General features: G+C 45.7%; 1 protein-coding gene and 1 long non-coding RNA gene across 2 annotated transcripts in view; one reads left to right on the plus strand and one right to left on the minus strand.

Annotated features, from left to right (window-relative positions):
• Positions 1-25155, minus strand: part of Cdcp1 (CUB domain containing protein 1) — a 42041-nt gene that overhangs the window by 5914 nt on the left and 10972 nt on the right. The window contains exons 2-8 of the mRNA XM_052725595.1: positions 15449-15658; positions 10593-10955; positions 9233-9601; positions 8097-8318; positions 5755-6135; positions 2627-2992; positions 326-410 (exon numbers count right to left, since the gene is read on the minus strand). Of these exons, the coding sequence (XP_052581555.1) occupies positions 326-410; positions 2627-2992; positions 5755-6135; positions 8097-8318; positions 9233-9601; positions 10593-10955; positions 15449-15658 (1996 nt within the window). The remainder of the gene's footprint in view (positions 1-325; positions 411-2626; positions 2993-5754; positions 6136-8096; positions 8319-9232; positions 9602-10592; positions 10956-15448; positions 15659-25155) is intronic.
• On the plus strand, positions 359-2867 carry LOC128102095 (uncharacterized). The gene is made up of 3 exons (XR_008215318.1): positions 359-471; positions 1950-2033; positions 2760-2867. It is a non-coding gene; the product is annotated as an uncharacterized LOC128102095 (long non-coding RNA).

The raw sequence follows: 25155 nt of genomic DNA on the forward strand, positions 1-25155 counted from the left end.
AGAGGACCAAGAATTCAAGGCCAGGGATATATAAGACCCTGTATCCATCCACCCACCCACCCATCCATCCATCTATCCATCCATCATCCATCCATCCATCCATCTTCCATCATTATCCATCCACCATCTATCCATCCAACATCCATCAATCATCCATCCATCCATCATCATCTATGCATCCATCTTCCATCCATTATCCATCTATCCATCCATCCATCCATCCATCCACCTATCATTCATCTATCAACTCATCCATCCATCCAGTCAGTGTGTGTGATCCAAGGAGGCATCAAATCAGCCAGACAGCTAGAGAGATTCCACCTACTTCTTTTTCACAAAGCAGATGATGAGTCCCAGGGCAAACAGCAACAGGGCTCCACCTCCTACTGCACCAATGATGACAGCCAAATCTGTGAGCAGAGACAGGAACACAGAGGAAGAGATAAGAGGGTCGGCATAAGGAAGAGCTTGGTAAGTCCAGTCCCCAGCTTCCTCCCTTCTGAGCAGAGAGGCTGGAAACTGAAGATGATTGGGTCCTTTCCGAGCCTGATCTTTTTTGAGGGTGGTGGTGGTGGTTTTGAGATATGGTTTCTCTGTGTAGCCCTGGTTGTCCTGGAACCTCCACTGTAGATGGCGCTGGCCTCAAACTCACAGAGATTGGCTTGCCTCTGCCTGCTGAGTGCTGGGATTAAAGTCATGCGCCACCACTGCCAGGCCAGAATCATTTTTTTTCTCTCTCTTTGAGACAGGGTTTCTCTGTGAACTCACTCTGTAGACCAGGCTGGCTTCAAACTCACATAGATCAGCCTGCCTCTGCCTACTGAGTTCTGGGATTAAAGGTGCTGAGATTGATCTTTAAGGGAACTGTCAGCTAGTATGTTCTCTATGAGAGGAAACCAGCCAGTGTATAAAACATCTATGTGGAGGCCACCCATGTTACTCATGCAGAGTCTCCATGGGTATAAAACTCAACTGAGCCAAGAGGGAAAACTAAAGCTCTAGATGCATGTCTCCAGTTGAACTATTCCATTTGAGCTGTTTGGTGCATGCATATGAACCACTGTGTTGTCTGAATTTCTGACTCAACTGTTTGTTATGAGCAAACAAAATAGTTACTGTCTAAGCCAGTGGTTCTCAACTCTCTTAATGCTGCAACCCTTTACAATTCCTCATGTTGGGGTGACCCTCAACCATAAAATTATTTTCCTTGTTGCTACTTTATAACTGTAATTTTGCTTTTTTTTTTTTTTTTTTTGGTTTTTTGAGACAGGGTTTCTCTGTGTAGCTTTGTGCCTTTCCTGGAACTATAATTTTGCTACTATATGAATCATAATGTAAATATCTGATATGCAGGATATCTAATACATGACCCCTGTGGGGGTTGCAACCCACAGATTGAGAACCACTGGCCTAAGCCAGAGTAGTTTGTATGTAGCACTTAGATACATGAAACAGATGTGTTTGTAGGGGATCACCTACTATCCACCTATTGGCTACTCCTGGCTTCCACCAGGTGTGTTCCTGGTAACCAGGCTGTCTTAGAGAAGGAGGAGCAAAGGGGAGAGCAGGGACTCAAACGTCAGGAGTGAAGGACAAGGTCATTTCATCCAAGTTGTCCTTTCCCATACTGCACAATGGAAAAAGAAAACCGATCTGAAAAGGAACTCTGCACCAGACAGGGATTTAGGATTCCTTGCTTGCTCACCAAGAAACAAAGGGTAAGATTCAGAGTACACAGAAAAAGTGACAGAAAAGGAAAGTAGGAAAGGAAGAAAGCCCAAGTGGTAACCTCAGACCTGGTGTTCTTAGTAGTGGCTTTTGGTGAGTTCTCTCTCTCTCTCTCTCCCTTCCACCTTCCCTCTCTTCCTCCTTCCCTCCCTCCTTTTCAGGTCCTCATGTTTTAATCTTCATTGAATCCCTATGATTCTTCTTTTTCCTTCACTCTACAGATGAAAATCATAGGAGTGAAGCAAATTCTATATATCATGGAGTCAAGAAAGAAGAATGGTAGCAAATTGACAAAAAGGATTCAGGTGAGTCAAAGGAATGTGGCAGAAGGGGTGGTGTGCATGTTCCTTCTATGCTTCCTTTGGTGTCTTGGGCATTTCTCAACAGGGTCAGCTATGCAGTGGATAGTCAAGAAAGTTCAGTTGTCTCAGATGATTTTGGTGGGGACTTTTGTGAATAACAGTATACAGCCAAGATCAGCAAAGTCTCATAACCAACCTGTACTGCCTGAAAATCAATGAGTGAGCCTGATAAGCCCAACTCAGAACACACTTGTTCAGTCAATGTGTGAACAACAATAACAAATGCTATACCATAGCTGACTGATATACCAGTAGCCAGGACTCAATCTGTTTTTTTTTTTTTTTTTGGTTTTTCGAGACAGGGTTTCTCTGTGTAGCTTTGCGCCTTTTTCCTGGAACTCACTTGGTAGCCCAGGCTAGCCTCGAACTCACAGAGATCCGCCTGGCTCTGCCTCCCGAGTGCTGGGATTAAAGGCGTGCGCCACCACCGCCCGGCTCAATCTGTTTTTTTACTTGCCTCCAAAACTTGCTCCCTGCCCCTCAAATGCCAGTTTTCTTTCCTTCACTATCTCTGGGAGACTCTGAAAAGTCCTTACCCATAGTCCTTGGGGTGAGAGTTACCCAGAAGAGCAGATCTAGCTGCCTGCCATTCATGGGGCTGCAGTTGGAGATGTTAACCCAGAAGCTGTGATGATGGAAACTTGGCTTAGGCAGCACTTCCTCTTCTAGGCTGAAGATCTCCTCTGCCCGGGTCTGCTGCTCCTGGATGATCATGTATGCACGCCCTGACTGGCAGACCACACCAGAACGCTCTTTGAAGAAGGTCAGACAAGCTACTTGGTTGCTAGGCACACTGATGTTCCAAGACACTGAGGAGAGGGCAGGCAGGCCATGGTCCCAGTTGGGGGTCCTCAGGTAGACCTTGTTTTTTGTGTCCGGGGTCACTGTGAAAATGCCTTCCTCTGCAGGAAAGGGTAGAGATTCAGACAAATGTTGTTTGACTCAACAAAATGGAAAGAAAAGGGGACAAAGTGGGGGATGCTTAACAGCCTATTCCAGCGTCATCCAACAGAACTTTCTGCAATAAATGGACATGTTTTACGTTATGACTATTCAGTAGGCAGTAATAATTCATGTGCCTCTCTTGAGCACTTACTATGTGCCCAGTGTGACCAAGTGGCATAGTCAGCATCTGAACTTTCCCCCAGTGTACTACAGGCTCAGTCACCAGTCCACAACATTACTGGGAGGTGATAGAACCTTTAAGGGGCTTCCCAAGTGCTGGGATTAAAGGCGCCCACACCCAGCTTGGTGGTGAGACCTTTAAGGGGAGATGTCAAGCAGAAGGAAGTTAGGTCATGGTGGTGGAACCTTTAAGGTTGAGGTCAAGTAGAAGGAAATTAGGTCATGGTGGTGGAATCTTTAAGGTTGAGGTTAGAAGGAAGTTAGGTCATTGGCGGTGGGACTTTTTTTTTTTTTTTTTTTCTTGGTTTTCGAGACAGGGTTTCTCTGTGTAGCTTTGCGCCTTTCCTGGAACTCACTTGGTAGCCCAGGCTGGCCTCGAACTCACAGAGATCCACCTGGCTCTGCCTCCCGAGTGCTGGGATTAAAGGCGTGCGCCACCACCGCCCGTCGGCGGTGGGACTTTTGTTTGTTGTTTTTCCAGATAGGGTTTCTCTGTGTAGCCCTGGCTGTTCTGGATCTCGCTCTGTAGCCCAGGCTGGCCTTGAACTCACAGAGATCCTCCTGTCTCTGCATCCCAAGTGCTGGGATTAAAGGCATGCACTACCACACCTGGCTTGGTGGTGGGACTTTTTTTTTTTTTTTGGTTTTTCGAGACAGGGTTTCTCTGTGTAGCTTTGCGCCTTTCCTGGAACTCGCTTTGGAGACCAGGCTGGCCTCGAACTCACAGAGATCCGCCTGGCTCTGCCTCCCGAGTGCTGGGATTAAAGGCGTGCGCCACCACCGCCCAGCGGTGGTGGGACTTTTAAGGGGAGACATCAAGTAGAAGGAAGTTAGGTCATGGTGGTGGAACCTTTAAGAGGGGAGGTCAAGTAGAAGGAAATTAGGTCACTGGGGACACACCCTTAAAGGGGCTGTTGGGAATCTGTCCTCCACTCTCTTTTTACTTTCTGATGGCCATGAGGTGAGGAGCCTCTCCCATTATACATTCCTATTGTGATGTACTGCTCTAACACAGATCCCAAAGCACCTGGTCCTACCAAGGATGGCCTTCAAGTCTGAAACTGTGAGCCAAAACAAACCCTTCCCGCATATAAGATCATCATCTCACAGCAATGGAGAACCAGTACAACAGAGACTCATATTTTTCATTTATTTAATATTGATTTTGGTTTACGTAATCACATGTGGTTACTGCACTAGTCAGTGAAAGACATACCTGTTAGACTAGGTGCCCAGGTTCTTTTCAAACAAACAAACATCAGAAGTTTGCCAAATTAGCGTTCTCAGTTTCCTTTCAGAAATGTTCCCAGTTTCCAACAAGGCAATCCCCCTACCCCGCTCTGCTGTGGGAGTGGCATATATCTGTTTCTGCCTCAGAGAACAAAAAAGCTTCAGGTTTGGGAAGAAATCTAGAATTGCAAGGTTGAAAGGGCTTCCAACATGCCCACTCTCCGCTGTGTGCTCCAGGGGAGATAAGAACCTACACTCTGCCCTGATGAAAATGACCCTGATTTTCAGACTTCCCAAAGGGGAGTCCCTGGTAACCTTGGAAATGGCAGGCAGCTTGGGTTGACCTTACTCTAACCAAAGATCCATTTCTTCCCCACTATGCCACTGAAAGTCAACCTCAAATAAAAGTCTCAGCCAATTTTAAAATGACCTCTAATTTAACATAACCATTCTTGGAGCAACACACAATGGTGACTGTGACTTTTGCAATCAACTGCATACAGGTCACCCCAGAGAGCCACTTATACCTCATTCTCTACCTCAGAACACGGTAGACTTTGACCTCACCTTGGCTATGCAGAAGAACAGGACCCTTATACTGCTACTTCTTCCCCAGTAATTCCTCTCTGTGCTCTCCATGGTACGCTCTTAACTGTAAAAGCAGAATCATAACAACCCAGGGCTGGGGAATTTCTCATTTCCCCCTGTCAGCTTCCAAAAAAAGACTAGAACCTGATTCTTTGCCTTGTTGCCTACCAGCCATTGCATCCCACTGCCAGAAACTTTTTTTTTTTCCAATTTCTAAGCTCTGGAAATTTCCATGGGAGATTGATAAAAAGTCATTAGGACCCAATGTTCTGCAGCCTTCTGGTGTGAGGAACCACTGCAATAATCCCTTCTCTTTATATTGGCAACTTTGTGTGGTTTTAATGTGAAAAGTCCCCGGTAGGGCATGTGCTTGAAAGCTTGTTGTCTCTTGAGTGATGCTGTTCAGAAAGTCATAGAACCACAGGAAATGGAGACTTGCTGGAGGAACTGGGTCATTTGGGCCCTTAGGTTTTATAGCCCCACTTGCTGTCCATTTTCTGCTTCTTAAGTGCAGACACGAGGCTCGCACTGCTATGATTTCCTCACTGTGATGGACTGTACCGGTAAGCTGTGAGCCAAAATAAGCCTTCTTTAAGCTTCTCTTCTTATGTATTTGGTCATGCAACAGAAAGTAACTAATATAGCATAAAACAAGATGCATTGAATATCTAACAAAAACAGCTAAGAGGGTCTAGCAGTAGGTGAGCAAGGGACCACATACCTTTGAAATATGGTATGAAGGACACTGTCAGGCCTTGCCTAGAGACCTCTTGTTGGAAGCTGGGGGCATATGTTCGAAGCGTCACAGAGCTGTTTTGCTTCACCTGGATCTTCTCAATAGAGCCTCCTGGACAGAAGGAGCCAAAGTACAGGCCCTGGCCAGGCGTGGTGCTGGCCATGAGGTAGCCAAAGCTGGTGTTGCAGGCCCTCTCACGCGTATGCTGCTGTAGCTTCTGGCCTGGTACTAGCATAAGGCTGAGCCTGTCCTTGGGCACCAGCAGCTTCCAGGAGAAGTCGTGCAGCTGCACAGGCAGCTGGAGGATGTCTCTGGGCACCTGCAGGTGGAAGGACTTCCCGTAGCAGTAGCGGTGGTCCAGGCAGCCTGGAAGAGAGAGCTAGTAGTAATCATATGCAGGGTGGGGGGTGGGGAGCATGGCGTGTACCCTCTTTGGCACACAGGCTGGCCTGAGGCCAGAATCTGAAGCTGCCTGCTTTCCTTTCTACTTGTGACTCTTCACTAGCTTTCCTGTCCACTCTCCTCCTCTTCTTGTCTATTAACCTTGCAGCCAAGCTCCTGTGAGTACTCAGGACAGAAACACTCTCTCCTTGCTTGTATCTTCCTTTGGGATGCTACGACACAAGTCTCTACCCCAACATGTTCCCACACTTCATTGTCACGTTAGAGCTGTGAGTGACATCATGGCCATCTCGGCTTGCATTGTGCCCCATCACTTCTAATTGGGTGGCTTCATGCTAATCTAGCTCCTGTGACCCTCATGGACCCTCAGCTTTGTGTCAGAGATGACTGAGTTTTCTTTTCTTTTTTCTTTGAGATAGGGTCTGTTTGTGTAGCCCTGGCTGTCCTGAAACTCTATGTAGACCAGACTGGGCTCGAACTCACGTCTTTGCTTCCTGAGGGCTGTTATTAAAGGGGTGCAATACTAAATCTGGTTCAGGTTCTTTTTTATTTTTTTTTAAAGATTTATTTATTTATTATGTATACAGTGTTCTGTCTGCACATATCCCTGCAGGCCAGAAGAGGGTACCAGATCTCATTACAGATGGTTGTGAGCCACCATGTGGTTGCTGGGAATTGAACTCAGGACCTTAGGAAGAGTAAGCAGTGCTCTTAACCTCGGAGCCATCTCTCCAGCCCTCTTTTTTTTTTTTTTTTTTTAAGACAGGGTCTCATATAGATAGGCTGACCTGGAACTCTACGTAGCCAAAAAAAGACCTTGAACTTCTGATCCTCCTACCTTCATTTGTCAGGTACTGAGAATACGAGGGTGTGGGCATGGTTCATGCATTGCTGGGGATAACAGGGCTTTGCAATTGCTAGGATGTGACTGTACCAGCTGAACTTCATATCCAATCTTGAGTATGAGTTTTGCTGCATTTGTTAAAAGACTCACAAGTCACAGAAGGAGCCAGGCTAAGTTACCTTTGTTTTGTAATATAGGCTCTCATTTTTCCAAAGCTGGGTTTGAACTTGCACAGTCAAAGAGCAGTTGGTTTATGTTGTCTTAGGAATTAAAGCCAGGACCTAATGCATGCTATGCAGTCATTCTACCAACTAAATTACATCTTCATGTTCCAGGAGGCTAAATTCTTGACTGAAAAAGAGGCAGGAAGTAGGTAAGTGGAGACATAGGGATGGGGCAGCTGAGCAAAGGAGGAGAGGACTTCCCCAGGAAGAGGCTGGCAGGTTGGGCAGAGACAAGCAGGGACACTAGCCTGCTGTGACCTTCTGAGGGATGAATGGTCAGCAGACATTGGTCCTAACAAGGCCCGTCAACATTTGCTGCTTCTCTCTCTTGTTCCTGCTCACCTGGCCTCAGTGGTCATTTCAGACTATACCCTTTACAATCCATCTACTAAGCTCAACTAAGATAGGAAAGATGAGGCCGGGTGAGGTGGCGCACACCTTTAATTCTAGCACTCAGGAGGCAGAGGCAGGCAGATCTCTGTGAATACAGGTCAGCTTGGTCTACAAAGTGAGTTCCAGGACAGCCAGGGCTGTTACACAGAAAAAGCCTGTCTCTAATCCCCATCCCAACCCCCACCAAAAACCAAAAAGGACAGGAAAGATGGCTCAGTGGGTAAGGCACATGCCACCAAACCAGACAATCTAAGTTTGATCCCTGGGATCTACATGGCAGAAGGAGAAAACTGACTCCCATAAGTTGTCCTCTGACTCCTGCACATGCACATACACACACACACACACACACACAAACATTGGACACTGAATTTTTAAAGAATCTGAGGCAGGGGATGAGAGAGCCTATATGCAGTCTGGGCTTCTGGGTAAAAATATAGTCAGGGTTTTTGGTAAGGACATACTTAGGGTTTTCTCCACATTCACCCACAGGCGGGTCAAGTCATCGCACAGGAAGGAAATCTTGTGTTTGGAGCCAGCTGTCAGGGTGACATTGGTACTACAAGTCCGAGACTCTAGACACACAAAGCACCCAGGAACAAACCTGCGGCCATGTTTGACTGGCCGTGGCTCTATGGTGAGCGACATGGTTCGCTCTTGACTCAGGTCCACCATGTAGGTTTTATCTGAAATCACAAAGAGACAAGGTGTGAGGCATGGATAGGCAGCTACCAAGTGAGGTGGCCAAAGTGACAAGTCACCTGTTGGGATGAGCTTATTCAGATGAACACACACACACACACACACACACACACACACACACACACACACACAAACACACACACACACACTTTCTCAGCACTTCCTATGCTATTCTCTTCCTCTGACAGGTTCTAGGTTCTGAGCTTGCTCTACTGCTGTTAAACTGCAAGACTCAAGGCTAGTTCCACATTCCTCTTAATCTTTTGGTTTGATTAGAATTAACTAAAACTATGTAATGTTTGATATCTTTAGCTCAGGGTTAAAAATGTAGTGAGTCCAAGGTAAGAGGATATTCAGCCAACAATCATGAGAGTTACTACCCCACTGTTATTGCTGATGATGCTAACTGACATTCTGGCTCCCACTGCAGGGTCAAGACAAGAGGTCTCACATTTCAATGTCCTCATAGACTAGCTGGGGCTAGAGAGATGGCTCAGTAGTAAGAGCACTTACTGTTCTTACAGATGTTCTGAGTTCAGTTCCCAGCACCCACATCAGGTGGTTCAGAACTGCTATAAGGGCACCTGGACATACACGGCACACACACACACATACATACACACACACACACACACACACACACACACACACACACACACACACACACACACAAATCTTTAAAAAACAAAAACAAAAAACAAACCAGCCTAGGACCCTGTGCTTGCTTTTTACTGTGCTAACGCTAAAGTGTCTACCAGTGAGCCTGTCTCCATGTCTAGCAACCCACTTCCTGAAACTCCTGCATTGTTCAGAGTCCATGTGTCCTGGTTGCTATATGCAGAACAGGCAACCACCTCACCTAGGCAATACAGGAGGAGGGAGGGTATGGATTACTCACTGCTTTCATTCTGTGGACGTTGGACCAGGACTTGAAACTGGAGCCGAAGGATCCCTGGGCTCTGGGCATCCTGGTCACAGCCTTGCAGGGAGAGGTTGAAATTCCCAGCCATGTTCCCTGGCTGCTTATCCTCTAGTTTGAACACCTCCGGGTTGGTGGTGGATCCTGGGATGTAGTATTCAACACGCTCCTCCTTCCTCTCACAGTTGGAGACATTGAAGTTGAGGAAGGAGACACTGGCCCTTAGGTGTGCAGGGACAACAAACTGCCAGGTCATAAGCTCATCCTCAGGGAAGCCTCCTGGGTAGTTGGCGGACATCAGGGTGGCTGAGCCTTCACCCTCAAATACTGACTCGATGATGCACAGGCCTGTTGAGACAGATCCAAAACAGAAAGGAAGGAGATGTCTACACCTGTCCTCGTTGTCCATGGCTAAGGGCAGCGTTCCTGGGGAAAACGCAGTCCTCAGGAGTGGGGCTGCACATGATATTTACACTGAGGGTGGGGGTTAGGAGTGAAGACCTATTAGCAGAGCAAACGTTCAATATTGACTGAGTTGGAGAAAAGCCAGTTTGTTCAGTGTACCCATCTCCTAGAGGTTAGTATAGTCCCTGTGGCTTAATACAGCTCCCAACAGATCTGAGTGTGGAGCTGGACTGTGTTCTGACATAACACACACACATATCATCAAGAGCATTAGGCCTTAGCAGAATCACAAGGAAGTGATTAGCTTTGGGTATTCATTACCTTTGCTTCTAAGATTATTTACTTAGCTAAAGTTTCTATAATCCTATTTTTTGTAATGTTGAGCTGTTGAACTCTCGCTCCTTCAAGATTTACTTGACTCTAGGACAGCATGAATGAGCAAATGGGCACAACAGTGACACACTGACATGCCTGGAGAAGACAGAAGTCAGGGTGACAAACAGATGTGCTCCATGACAGTGCATCTGTAAGATGAAGCCCACGTCATTTTGTGAAACAAACATTGTGTGCAAAACGGACAAAGAAGTTGGGCATGGTAGTGGACACTTGTAATATCAGCACTGGAGAAATGGAGGCAAGAAGATCGGGAGTTCGAGGCCAGCCTGGGCTACATGAGACTTTGTCTTAAAAAATAAATAGTTGCCAGGCAATGGTGGTGCATACTTTTAATCCCAGCACTCAGGAGGCAGAGGTAGGCGGATCTCTCTGAGTTCAAGGTCAGCCTGGTCTACAGATCGAGTTCCAGGACAGCCAAAGATACACAGAGAAACCATGTCCCAGATAAATAAATAAATAGTTGACATTGCATCTGGAATACCCTGGAACATCCTGCATATGTCCATCTGATCAATAGGAATAGGAGGTGCATGCTCACGTTTTATAGATGACCGGTTTGCGATACTGAAGCCTGAGATGTTCCTGGGTATGTTCCATGGCAGGTTTAAGGCCATTTTCACACCCTCTTGCATCTTGATCCGGGACACGGTGCCGTTACTGCAGAAGGTCCCAATCCTGACCTCAGTGGCATCAATACGACCACTGATGGAGTGAGTCACCCCATCTGCACAGCGCTCGCCTGGGCCAATCTGTCTCAGGCGAGGGGTTGAGAACTGCAGCTCCAGGCCAATGCTCTTATGAGCTCTGACGTCCCAGATGTAAGTTCTGTTGAGGGTGGGCAGCTCTGATGTGGATGGCTGAAGACGAACCTCCCCAAAAGGACATGGGCCTGACATGCAGTCTGTAACAGACACAAAAACAATTTTGAACACAGATACAAGACCACATGCTGCTCCTCTGAAGCCTCTAAAGTAGGCGCTCTACAATTGTGCCCAGGTGGTTTTTACTACCCCTAATTGCTCACTGGTGGCCTTTTGCTGGTCAGTGCCTCAGTTGGGGAGTTATTTTGGCTCAGAGAAGACTAAGAGGAGGTTTGGCTATATTCTCATTCTGATTTGGGCTACAGGACTGAGAAGGCCTGGCCCCACTGCTTCAGATGGCATAACCTGGGGCTGACACTGCATTACTTCAGTCCTGGAACATTGTGTGTGTTTTACCCAGGAGAGGCTGGACTTTAGCAGAAACAGTCACTCCATGCTGTGCTCCTGGTCCCTCTTTTGCTTCTCTCTGGCTGGACTGCTTCTGGGAGCATTCCCTTGTGGTGGGTAATTTAGACTGTCCATTTGACAGGATTTGGAATCACCATGGAAACAAACCTCTGGGCCTGTCTGTGAAAGATTTTCTAGATTAGATAGATTAAAGTGGGAAGACCCAACTTGAATGTGAGCAGCACCATCACCTGGGTCCTGAACTGAATGGAAAGGAGAGAGTGAGCTGAGCACCAGCATTCATTTTTCTCTGCTTCTTGACTAGAGGGACAATGTGACCAGCCACCTCCTGCTCCTGCTGTCAAGTCTTCACCATGATGACAGACAGGATCCCTTGGAACTCATCCAAAATAAACCCTCCTTCCTAAGTCGCTTTTGCAGGGTATTTTATCACAATAATGAGATGAGTAATAATATGGACACACACACACACACACACACACACACACACACACACACACACACACACACATCTTTGGACTTAAGACACCCGACACTGTTTCCCAGGCACAGTGCTTGTTATCTGGTTAGTTGTCCCCAACTGGCCTTCTAAAGAGCTACAGGGAGCCTGCACCTTGGGACAACTTCCTTCCTCTATTTAGAAATTAATTTCATGGTTTTGAGGGCACACTGTCAGGCTCCACCTTTTAAACTTCCTTTTCCTTCTACATCTCATTAATATACTGGGCACATTCAGCACACAGTTCCCCTGACTGGCCGATCCCAAGGCACAGTGAGCTTCCTGCACTGAGGCTCTCTTGACTCTATTAACACTGCAGAGGAATCATCTTAAAGCTAATAACTAATTACAGCCTTTGATACATTTTGTTTCCTAAGCCTTTTAAAACAACATAATTACTATCAAGGAGGATTTATGTAAGACTGAAATAACAGAAAGCAGGCAAAGCCACTTCAGGATTTTTGTGCTGTACATAGAGGATAGAGGATGTGAAGGTACAATGACCTTTGGTCTAGTGATAAGAATCTGTGAGTCCTTACTTGTGCTCCACTTGGGTGTTTGAAAGTGCTGTTGATGGGGTTGGGAAAGTGCTTGTAATGTGAGAATGAGGACCTGAGTTCAAATCCCTAGGACCCCATAAAAAGCTGGGCATGGCAGTACATTCCTATAACCTCAGCATTTAGGGGCAGAGAGACAAGTGGACCAGAGCTTTCTTTTTTTTTTTTTTTTTTTTTTTTTAAGTTTTTTGAGACAGGGTTTCTCTGTGCAACATCCCTAGCTGTCTTGGAACTAGCTCTGTAAACCAGGCTGGCCTCTGCCTCCCAGAGATCCTCCTGCCTCTGCCTCCCAAATGCTGGGATTAAAGGTGAGCACCACCACCACCCAGCAGACCCAAGCTTTTAAAAACTCAGTGAGAGATCCTGTTTCAAGGCAATAAGAGCAATGAAGGAAGACACCCAGTGTTCTGTTCTGGCCTCTGCATGTGTATGCATTGGTCTGTGTACCTGCACATTCATGTGCATATCCCTCTTACCCACACACAAAAGCTGGGTGGGGCAATGCATGCCTGTAGTCATAGAGCTGAGAGGCAGAGACAGGAAGATCCTGGGGTGGCCAACTAACCTAGCTAATTGGTGAGTTCCAGGTTCAGTGAGAGATCCTGTCTCAAAAAATACAGTGGAGGGCAGTAAAGAAAGACACTGGACATCACTCTCTGGCTTTCACATGCATGGACATGGATATGCCTGTACACACACACACACACACACACACACACACACACACACACACACTGTCAACTCCAAATAGAATTAAGAGAACTCAAGAGCAGTCTAAGACCTCTGAGATCACCCACATCAAACCTCTCGTTATTTATTGCAAAGCAGCCTTCAGATGACTTGTATTTGGCCACGTGCAGATACAGCTGACCCAGCACCGAAGCCAGGCTGTCTGTGGCTAACCTGCATTCATGTCAGGGCACTGCACAGCCAAACCAATAAAACAGGACCAGATAAAGTGGTGACTAATTTGGCTAAAATTAGACTGTGTGTTGATAAAGATCGTAGCTATTTTAGGGGTTCATAGAAACGTCACTGTGTGTATGGAACAGATCTTAGCTTCCCACTTAGGTTTATGTGTGCGCATGTATGTGTTTGTTGCTGGGCATATGGAAGTCAGAGGACAACTTATAGGAATCGATTCTCTCCTTCACCATGTGGGTTCCAGAAATCAAACTCAGGTCATCAGGCTTGGCAGCAAGCGTCTTTACCCACTGAGCCATCTTGCTGGCTCCCTGGTCATTTCCCACAGTGCCAGGGCAGCAGCTAGTTCTTTCCACTGTGGGGTCTTAGTCCCTACCGAGGCACGGCTCCTGAGACCTGGTGCCCAGACCTACTCATAGCCTGGACTACTCGACAGTTCCTGGTTTGATTCTATATCAAGAACTCAGTCAAGAAGCCCAATCTCTAGTCTCAGCTCTGTTGCTAGACACAACACTGAGAGAGTCACCCATGTTTGCTACTGTCCTTTGTCGCCAAAGCCTCAGCCACAAAGATGGAAGTGGTTCAGTGACAGGCCTGGCTAGAAATCTCCTACATTCTGACCAGTGTAAAAACTCAAGTAAGCCAAACATTTCCTCTCCAGAGAGGGACATGTCACTCAGAAGTGATTCATAGCTCATTTTCCCCAGCAGAACTCTACCTTCATAAAATTTCATGGAACTGCTGTAGAATAAGAACTAAGATGTCAAACTACACTAAAGCTTCCGTTGTTTGTTGGGAAAGGAGACGAGGAGCAGGCACACCACTGGACCCAATCCAAGGCCTGTATCTATTATTTTTAGAATTGACACTTTATCACCTTGACAAGTTGGAAGCATGCATTTTCACTACCCACCAGATGACTCAGGCATCCTAGTACTGAAGGACTAAATGTACTCAAATACTTTACTTGTGAGATGGCTTCTTAGACCATTTTCAAAATTAAGGTCACTTTATTGGCTTATTTGGTTATAAAGTAACACACACTTTTAAAATGACAACAATAGGGCTGGAGAGATGGCTCAGCGGTTAAGAGCACTGGCTGTTCTTCCAGAGGTCCTGAGTTCAATTCCCAGCAACCACATGGTGGCTCACAACCATCTGTAATGAGATCTGGTGCTCTCTTCTAGCCTGCAGGCATATATGCAGGCAGAACATTCTATACATAATAAATAAATAAATCTTTAAAATAAATAAATAAAATGACAACAGTAAAAAGGGCAGTAGAGATGAACAGAAAGGAAGGCCTAGGGTGTCACACTTACCTGTGACCTTCCAAGTCTTTGTCTTCCATTCTGCTGTGGTTTGGATGTTTGTGTACTCTCTAAGATCCACAGGTAAAAACCCAGTTTCCAGCATGGCAACATTAAGAGACGGTGCCAATGGGAGGTAATTAAATCACGAGGTGGATGACATTAGCATCTTAACAAAAAGGCCCAAGTGGAAGGGATGCTAGCTTTTGTGCCTGTACCTTGGGCTTGCCAATCTCTAAAACTGTGAGAAAAACACACATCTGGTCTTTATAAATACCCAGCTTCACATATTGTGTTATAGCAGCAAAAGTGTCCTATAGGGAGTCCCTTGTTTTTAGATCTTTCGAGCACATGAATCAAGAGCCTCACAGACCTATAGTTTGTGGGTCTCTCTTGTGTTCTGTGAAAAGACGGTATGGCCAAGTGGTTAAGAACAAAAGACTAAAGTTGGGTATGCACCTTTACTCCCAGCATTTGGGAGGCAAAGGCAGGTGGATCTCTGTAAGTTTCAGGCCAGCCTGGTCTACAGAGCGAACTCCAGAACAGCTAAAGGGTATGTAGAAAGATCTTGTCTCATAAAACCAGAAAGCAACAAGCAAGCAAGCAAGGACTACAGGCCGAGTCTCTTGCTCCTGTCCTACTCTGCTCCTTATGAGCTATGCTATAGACCAGTTCTTCTCTGGTCTGCCTGGGTTCTCTTGAAGATTAACTATGAGCCCACGGGAAGCATATAGGCCTATGAATGGCCATGTAAGAGTCAGGTTAAAGAGCTGAGATTTTAGAGTGTACCTCTGTCCAGCATCAGAGCCTGGCACACTCTGTGAAAGAGCAGTAGGGGCAGGGACCTAGACAGCAGCTCATGAGGGCTAACTCACCAATATTCTTCTCAATCCCCAAGACAAAGTGCTTCTCTGGATTGATGCAGCTGAAGGTGAAAGACTTTCTTTCTCCAGGTTTGACAAGCAACTCGGTCGTATGCTGTCCAGAAATGATGATGTAGCAGGGTTTCACAGGTAGGGCTGGGCTCGCCAGCCTGATGTGCACTATAATGCCACTTCCGTGGGGCAGAGTAATCTCAGATGCTTCTAAAGGAAGAAGCAAGAATGACATGAGCAAGCGATAAAGTCTGTAAACTTACCATGGTCCCCCTGGCCTGGGAAGGGGGACAGTATGAAGTGACAGAGTTGACTTTCCCAATGGCAAAGATCCTGGACCTGCTGTCTGGGTAGGAATAGCACCTCTTGTTAAGTTAAAAAAGAAAGTTAACTTAAAAAAAAATTATCTTTATTTTCTGTGCATTGGTGTTTTGCCTGCATGTACATCTGTGTGAGGCTGTTGGATTCCCTGGAACTGAAGTTACAGACAGTTGTTAGCTGCCATGTGGGTGCTGGGAATTGAACCTGGGTCCACTGTAAGGACAGCCAATGCTCTTAACCACTGAGCTATATCTCTCCAGCCCTTGGGCTATTAACTTTAATAAAAAATAAAAGCCATGTTGCTGATCTCCTGGGTAGTGCGTTTTCAGATCCCTATACATGCAGCATTAATGACAAGCAGAGACATTGTCCTGCCTCTTTTCTTTATGACTTTGACTGCTGTGGGGCGGCGGTGGTGGTGGTGGCAGTGGGGGTGGGGTGGGAGGGTGGGGGTGGGGGAGTACTACACAGTCGCCATCTGTCTGCAGAGACACTTGTTTGCAAAGAGCTGCTGCAGCTGCTTCTTGCCACAAATGCTTTACAGGCCAAGAGTATACATTTGTACCACAGGGGACAGGACATTTGCTAAAATTAGAGGTAAAACATACTGGCCCAGCCTAGTGGTGCAGGCTCATCATCTCAGCTTCTTAGTAAGCTGAGGCAGGAGGATCAATGTAACCAGATACTTTATGCTCTTGCCTTTCCTACCACGGTGGGCTATATATCTCTTCTTCAACTGTAATCTCAGAAAAACTCTCCTTCCTCAGGACACTTCATGTCGGGTATTTGGTCATGGCAATGAAAAAAGTAACTGGTAGAGTCTCTTTCACACAGCGGCTCTCGCTGACCAACTTTCTGCGGTGCTCCTCCTCCCTCACCCAGCTGTCCTGGGCCCCCTCTGTTCCTCTGGCTCTAGTCTCCAGCCTGAGGGCACCCTGCCATCTGCCCAAGTTGCCCCCTCTCACTACCAGCAGGCAAGCTCCCATAGGAGGACAGCAGAACTCACCATCTTGCTCAGCAGTAGCCTCAGGACACAGAAAACTTCAAGCCCCCAAATAATTCTATACATAGGTACAGTCTGGCCTTGTCTTTTCTTGCATTTGATTGCTCACAAATATATGACCACTCTCTTACTTCGGTGAGGGTCAATTAATCTTCCCTGGGGTAACCAGGAAAAGACACACACACACACATACACACACACACACACACACACACACACACACACACACACACACACACACACATACAGAGAGAGAGAGAGAGAGAGAGAGAGAGAGAGAGAGAGAGAGAGAGAGAATGTTTCTGTTTTCTGAGGCAGCAATGTGTTTTCTCAAAATGCTTCGTCCTGAAATAGTGTGACATTTGAACCTTCCAAGATTCAAAATCCAAGGAATTCTTTAAGACAGCAGATGGCGCTGAGATCCACATTCAGAAATGTGGTGGTCGGTTTTGTATCTGAGCTGTCTTATCACAGCCTCTGTTGTTTCTGCAATTGTAAAAGTGTCTTCCATACTGACTATAAAAGGCTTGCAGTACATCCTGTCTCTAGGTTTCCACCCTTCACAACAGCCTCCAATCCTGGGTAGACAAGTCCAGCTAATTCAACATCAAGGGCAGTCGGGTTGTGATGCTACCAATTTCCTTCATTCTTACTCCTGTTCTTTTCACCTTTTAGCCAAACCATAAATGAACATAATTACTATTGTTAATTAGTATCTTTTGTTTCTTCTCCTCCTTCTCCTTCTTTTGTTTTGTTTTGTTTTTTTCAAGACAGAGTTTCTCTGTGTATCCCTGGCTGTCCTGGAACTCACTCTGTAGACCAGGCTGGCCAGAACTCAGATTTGCCTGCCTCTGCCTCCGGAGTGCTGGGATTAAAGGTGGGCACCACCAGAATCTGGCAATTAGTATCATTTTAATTGTTAGATACAAGGCAGCTAGATCAGCAGTTGTGGAGCTGGAGTAGGGAGAGGGAAGGTACGAGGAGGCCCAGGAGACTCTGAAGGATGCAGAAGTTGCTGCAGGTCTTGACTATGGTGGTGATGGCCTGTGTTACACAGATGCCAATATCCATCAGTCCGTACCCCAGATGTGATGGCATTTTATGTTATAGCTTAATACATTAAAAAACAAGTTCAAATGTTATACCTTAATACATTAAAAAAACGAGTTCAAATGTCATACTTTAATATACAAAATTAAGTGTTCATAAAAAGTCACAAATACATCTAGAATACAGTTTAATGTTTTTGTGGGGGCTATCTTTTCTCAAAGAGTACGTAAACATTTCAAATCTCTTGAATTTATAACTAGATTCAGAAGACCAAAGCAGAGTTTACCAAAATCTCCCTCTCAGGTAGCTCCTGTTTGCAAGCAGGCCAGGACCCAAAGTAATTTTGATAATTGCCATTCATTCTGTTATTAACAACAGCCAAAGAAAAACACGTGATGTCTTTTAGAAATTCAGGATTTTTAGAATCTTTGAAATCAGATATTTATTCAACAAACACTTTCTGGGTTTGTAATATATTCCAAAGACCACACTTGGTACAAATAATTTACTGACAGGCCAGGCATGGTAGCACGGTCTATAATCCCAGTACTTGGGAGGCACAGGCATGCTGATCTCTGTGAGTTCAAGACCAGCCTGGTCTACATAACAAGTTCAGATCAGCCAAGGCTATACAGTAAGACCTTGCTCTAAAAATTAATTAATTAGTTAATTAACAGGAATATCCAGATTCCCTGCCCCCAGGGAGCTAATAGTCTAATTTGTCAATTTAAAAACAAAATTCCCAGACCTGGTGGGTCTGACATAAAGTCTGTTCATCTGTACTGGAAGCACTTTTACAAAATTATTTCTTTTTATGAGTAGGGGTGTTTTGTCTGTTTGTATGTCTGTGCACTATGTGTGTGCCAGCAGAATCCAGAAGATGGCATCAGATCCACTCTGGACCTGGAGTTAGAGACATTTGAGAGCTGCCCTGTGGGTGCTGGCAATTAAATCTGGGTCCTCTAAAGAACAACCAGTGCTCTTAACTACTAAACCATTGCTCTTGCCCCTGGAAGTTTGTTTTTTGGGTTTTGTTTTTGTTTTTTCTAGCACTTTGACATTCACTTTTAGCTTTTTATTTTTCCACCGTGAAGAGCCAACTATTCCCATCTAACTAGTGAGCACAGCAGTGGTTCCTCCACAGAGCAGAGTATGTCATTGTTGTGAACATACTCTCTATTTAGGGTCTAAACAACCCAGATTTTCATATGAATTCATTATGCTCTGACTCCCAACAGACAACCACCCAATTGAGTTCCACCATCCGGCGCATCGTGCTGTCCAGCCGCTGTGTCTTTGTTACAATTTGAATATGAAACATTCCCAAAGGTCCATGTGGTTTGGTCCCTGATGGACACTATTTTGGAAGGTTTTGGAGACTAGGAAGTAGGACCTAGCTGGAGGAAGTGGGGGTATCTTGTTCCTGGCCCCTTCCTGTCTCCATGGGCTTCCTGTCCACTATGAAGTGAGGAAGCCCTCACCACATCCTCCTGCTGCTGTGATGGTCTGCCCAAATACACACAGCCAAGTAGCCATGGCCTGACCCTCTGGGATTGAGTCAGAATAAATCTTTCTTCCCTTACCCCATTTTCTCAGTGTTTTAGCAATGGGAAAGGTAACCAATATGTTATCCTCAGTGAACCAGATCATTAGCCCCTAGTAAGCTTAAAGGCTAGGTGACCCAGATTGTTAGCCTCTAGTGAGCCCACTCAGCTAGGTAATCAATACATTATCCTCAGTGACCCAGATAATTAGACCCTAGTGAGCCTACTAAGCTTCCAAAGGAAATACTGAGTTAAAGAGTTGTGTTCAGCATGGCCATTTCCTGCCCACATTTGCAGCAGAAGGAGGGAGTTTAATTCACAGGCTGTTTTCCTGAGTCACAACCAAGGACTCTTCACTCACATGTCTGCCATATGTATCTGCCCCCCTCACTCTGAATGATATGTAAGACAACAGGAAGGGCAAAGAGGGAATGAGGAGGTAAGGATTCCACCTGGAGCTCCCTAGACCCAATTCAACGCTCTATTGCTTCACCATAGTGAGGGGTCATGGGGACAGTACTGCTGGCATAAAATAAATCAGAAGCTCATTTGATCACAGGTACGTGGAATTTGAGAACATTTTGTTTACATGGTTTTTCCTCGTACCCACTCAACCATTTATCATACCTTGAAATTGGAAAAGCCAACACTTGGAAGTGAAACCTCAGCCTTCCCACCCACTCCTCTGTTGGGCCTGGCACACCAGAGCCCTGGATGAAGTTTGGAGGAGAGGAAAGCATTTCTTTCATCTCTGCAAGAATTTCATACTTCATTGGTGGAAAGTTCAAAAGGTTTGTGACCCCAGTCCAGAGAAATACAGAAAACATTTCCAATACTGGTATGATTTTGAGGTCTTCTGGGCTGAAAGAAATCCAAGTCAACCTTCTCGGGAAAAGGTGTGGGGCCCTGGGGAAAGGTTCTGAGGCCCCAGTTCAGCTCCTGAGTCACATACAGCTCTCTTCAGCTCCCCGCTGTCTTAATTCTCCTTATTAGGGCATCTTCACTCATCCCACCTTGCCTGTGCCTCTCAGTGGGAATTCCAATGTGTCTAATCATTGTTCATTATTCATATCACAGGATACTCCACAGTTGTCTCTTGTTATTCCTTCCCCCCACTGTCCTGTTTCTTACTCCAATTCTCTATGACAGGGATTTGAAATGCTAAGGAGCCATTTCCTCCCATATTTGTCAGTTTCTAAGACTGACACACACACACACACACACACACACACACACACACACACACACACACACACATTTAAACACTTTTAGATGCCTCAGAACTAGTTGCCTTCATGCTTGGTACGGTTTCTTCTGGGACTCAGTTCATATTCACTTTCTCTGTCCAATCACAATGCACTCGGCAGCATCCTGCCAGGGACAAGCTAAGCCTGGACACCCTCAGGCCTGGTGCCCTGGATGTCAAGGGAGACAGACACGGAGTATTAAATGTGAATCAGCATGGGTGATCAGTCACGGCTTGTGTGGGAGTCAGAGTCCAAAGCGGTACATGAGAGGATGATGCTGATGAACGCTGCCCTCTCTTAGATGATGTCACATTGTATAGCGACCTCTTCACTAGATGGGCTCACCAGCTCATGTTTCCTGCTTCCGTGCTTCAGATCCAAGTTTCTTGGTTGAATATCAGGTAAATGAGTGATTTGCTTCTAGGACTGGGTTTGCAGAACACACCTCGTTAACTGATAGCTTGCTCAGAGGATAGGGTGCCCAGGGGAGTGGCACCACAAAGGAACACTCACACCCTATCAGTGACTTCTCCCACCTTCATCCCCTCTATCAAGGAATGATTCAGTGAACTATCAGACCTCATCAGAGTCAGTAGGCTAAGGCCACCAAGCAAGTTCAAAATACTCTGAAGACACTGGGGTTTAGCCATCAGTTATTGTCTGGGGTGTATGGTGCTGGCCGTGGAGTTTGGGCTTCCTTCACTTGTTGGGACCAGAATGTTTTCAGAGCTGTGTGTTGGGATGAATAGAGTAGATTTAGAATTGGGTTGCTGTGCTGCTTGCCTGCTTGGACAAACTGCTTAGGGATAAAAATATAACTACTATTTTGAAGTCTGAATGAGTTAAAGTATTCATAAAGCACTTAGGAGGGTTTGAGAGTCAATCAATATTCACCATGTTTACAATGGAACCTTTCACTGCTAGTGGTAGTGATGGGGACTAGGGAATAGTGTCCAGTATAGTCCAGTATAGTCCAGCATCACCAGCTTGCCTGAGCCCAGAGCCCAGAATCCTGGCTAGTGGGGCAGAGCTTGGTTGAGGCCAGGATAGCTCCTTCAGGACAAACTCCTGGCATACTCTCACTCTGAGACTGTGTAGTGCAAGCAAAACCTCACATTCTGTCAGCCTTCCTGATCTGTTCACTGACTGTAAGGGCTTTCCCGTACCTGTTGACTCATGTGACTCCAGTACTCCTGGAGACTGAGACATGACATCACTTCTCTACTGGTATTACACTCTGGTGTAGCTAGAGTTTTCCTGCCTGGCCCACAGTCAGGACAAATCTCTCTCACCTGCCAGTTCCACAGCCACTCAGACCTGACCAAGTAAACACAGAGACTTATATTGGTTACAAACTGTATGGCCGTGGCAGGCTTCTTGCTAACTGTTCTTACAGCTTAAATTAATCCATTTCCATTAATCTATACCTTGCCACATGGCTCGTGGCTTACCAGCATCTTCACGTGCTATTTGTCATCATGGCGGCTGGCAGTGTCTCTCTCTCAGCCTTCCACGTCCCAGCTTTATTCTCCTCCTTGTCCCGCCTATACTTCCTGCCTGGCCACTGGCCAATCAGTGATTTATTTATTGACCAATCAGCAACACACTTGACATACAGACCATCCCACAGCACTCTGGAGTCAGTTGAAATAGCCTACCTACCCTGCTCAGGGACCACAAATAAGCTGTCCTCTGCACGCTGCCAAGCTACCTAGCAAAGGGGTATTGCTGCCATTCTTAGAAAGTAAATAGAGTTGAGTTATTGGCTGCTGCCAAGGGGTGGGGTTACCACCACCACCACCCACTCTGGGAGGGAGTGACTGTCCTGCCAGTCTCCAGCCTGAGGACTGAGGCTCAGACAAGTCAAGGAAGCCACCCAGGCTTCTCCTCTATAACTAAGAAGAGGTAAGGCCAGGCCAACACCAGAGAGGTCTGATACCGGAGCTCAGGACATGCTGGGAGTACTCACAGATCTAATTCTGCTCTAGGAATTCCACCACAGCCAGGATGTGCTGATGAGAATGGTTTGTTCTCACTAACATGGTAAATCAAGGCAGAATGAAGCATTTCTGAGAATAGGAAAATTCTGCTAGTCCCCAGTCAACAGCTTCTCTCTCTCTGTCTTCTTGTTTTTTAAGATGGGATGATAAACATTCAATCAGGCCTCTGGTGTGATCTGGCAGGAAATGCTTCTTCAGAGACCCCCATCTATCCTGGGCATCTGGACCATGAAACCACTTGTTCACTGGTGGAGGTCCAGCAGGACCCGGCAAGCCATATAACTACCCTGCCCTGATCCTTCCCACCTTATTCCCAGGAGCCGCTTGGGAAAAGCAGGGCAAACTTCTCATTCTCCTTAAAATTCCAGATGGACTCAAACCACATCAGGTGGAGAAGAGAGGTCAAAGCAGACAGCTGAAGTTAAAAAGAAAAAAAAACAGGTTGGATAATAGGACCAGGAACATGGGGATGGCAGGTTAAAAACTACTTTAGTCATCTCAACATTCCAAGAATCACAAAGACCTTGGGCTTAAGGGACCTGAAGTGCCTAAAGAGACCCACAATCCTATCCTATCTTCTCAGAACACAGACCCACAGTTGTCTCTAAAATAACCTACTATTTCCATAACCCTTAGAGCAATGACAGAGGAGAACAAGATAAAGTTCCATAAGCGGTGTTAAGATCCCATGTGTAAGCCTACTCATCCAACCCAGTGAGACAGCCGATCAAGACTGTCAGGGGCATCTATTTACTCCTCTCTTCATTCCTGAGCTCTTAACAAAAGAAATGATATTCAATGATGCAAATTATCTACCTTACAAAGTTACAAAACCATCTTCCAAAAGCAGTACTAGTGGCCAGCTGTGAAAGGGCTTGCGATTTAATGTATCTCTCAAAGTGGTGACAGGTTTATGTGGAGTCATCCAGACCCTTCTGCAGTATTTATGCCCAAAGACACAGGGCACATAGTACATGATGATACATGTGCTATGATGAAGGCTGAATGAGCCTGCAACAAATGGACACACAGCTCAGCCAAGACATCACCATGACTCCAGATGGGATCAAACCATATCAGGTGGAGAAGAGAGATCAAAGAGGATAATGAAGTTAAAAAGCTATGTGATAAAAGGACGAGAACATGGGGGCTCCAGGTTAAACAACAGCTTCTGACCACTGTACGGAATTCGTGATGACGAGGCATGCTACAGGACTACTTCAAGTCATGACAACATTCCACGAAATGTTAGAAAGATTGGTTCTGTTACACCTCAAAGTGTGGGTCATGAAAGTTGCTGAAAACCACAACGTTAAGCAGGAAGAATCACAATATGGTTCAGACAACTCATCAGTTGTTTGACACACATGGATGGTGTGTTGAACACACCCAAAGTGTCCCTTCCCCACCTGCTTGGATGTTTAGAGGCTTCTGGGTTTCCTGTTTCCCTACTTTTCTTCTCTTCTTGTTTTTCTTTGTTTTCTTGAAACAGGTCTTGTGATCAACTCAAGCTGACCCTGAACTTGGTCTACTGGACTTTGGGCCACCAGACCTGGCAGAAGGTAGCCTTTTAAACATCAAACACTTTAGGACTACTGGTGATTAATAACAGAGCTATCCTATAGTTAATCTCAGGGTCTTATTAATGGTTTCCTTTAGGCCTCAGACATTAGAATACCTTGTCTTCCCTTTTTTTTCAAGATCACATTTTTAAAAAATTATGTGTGTATATATGTGCATGTGTGTTTGTATATGTGTGTATGTGCGAGTGTGTCTGTATAGATATGTGCACATGAGTGCAAGTGCTTGAGGAGTCCAGGGAAGATATCTGTCCCCTGGAGATAATTATGGGCAGTTGTAAGCTACCTGATGTGGATGCTGGGAATTGAACTCAGGTAATTTAAAAGAGTAGTGCATGCTCTTAACAGTTGAGCCATCTCTCCATCTGATAACTGGTACTCTTAAACACATATCTTTTGCTATACTTACAACACTGGACAGAGTCACAACCTCAAATATAGAAGGCATAGTAGGGAGGAAGTATACTTGTTGAACAGACAGTGCATGCTCTATCAGGTAATTTGCAATCCTGTTTTTTTTTTTCTAAAACACATCAATAGTCCCTAATCTCTCCCCTCCCCCAATTTATAGCCACTGGTTATCTATTTAGAGCTATCTGGATGGTGAATTATGGAAGGCAAGAGGCCAGAGCACACAGAGAACCTCCAGTCTGTAAGTTGAAGGGACCTTGTTACCAAAATGACCTGGGGCTGGGCTGGATCTTTTCAAGACTTTCCAAACAAGATCAAACTCATTGAGTTGGCTCAGTGCTAGGCCTTATAAAAGCCGATAAAAGCTAAAACCAAAACCAAATGATATTCATCAAGTTGTTCTTTAGAGAAAATTGCTCTGAGGAGTAAGGCATGCCTGGCCATCCTTTCTCAAATCCTAGTAACTTAACACTATCCTTTCTACACAACCAAATTCTTTTTTTCTTTTTTTGAGCTGAGGCTCGAACCCAGGGCCTTGAGCTTGCTAGGCA

The sequence above is a fragment of the Peromyscus californicus genome, unplaced genomic scaffold, assembly GCF_007827085.1.
Source record: "Peromyscus californicus insignis strain IS unplaced genomic scaffold, ASM782708v3 Scaffold_11__1_contigs__length_118956290, whole genome shotgun sequence".
Taxonomy (NCBI): Eukaryota; Metazoa; Chordata; class Mammalia; order Rodentia; family Cricetidae; genus Peromyscus; species Peromyscus californicus.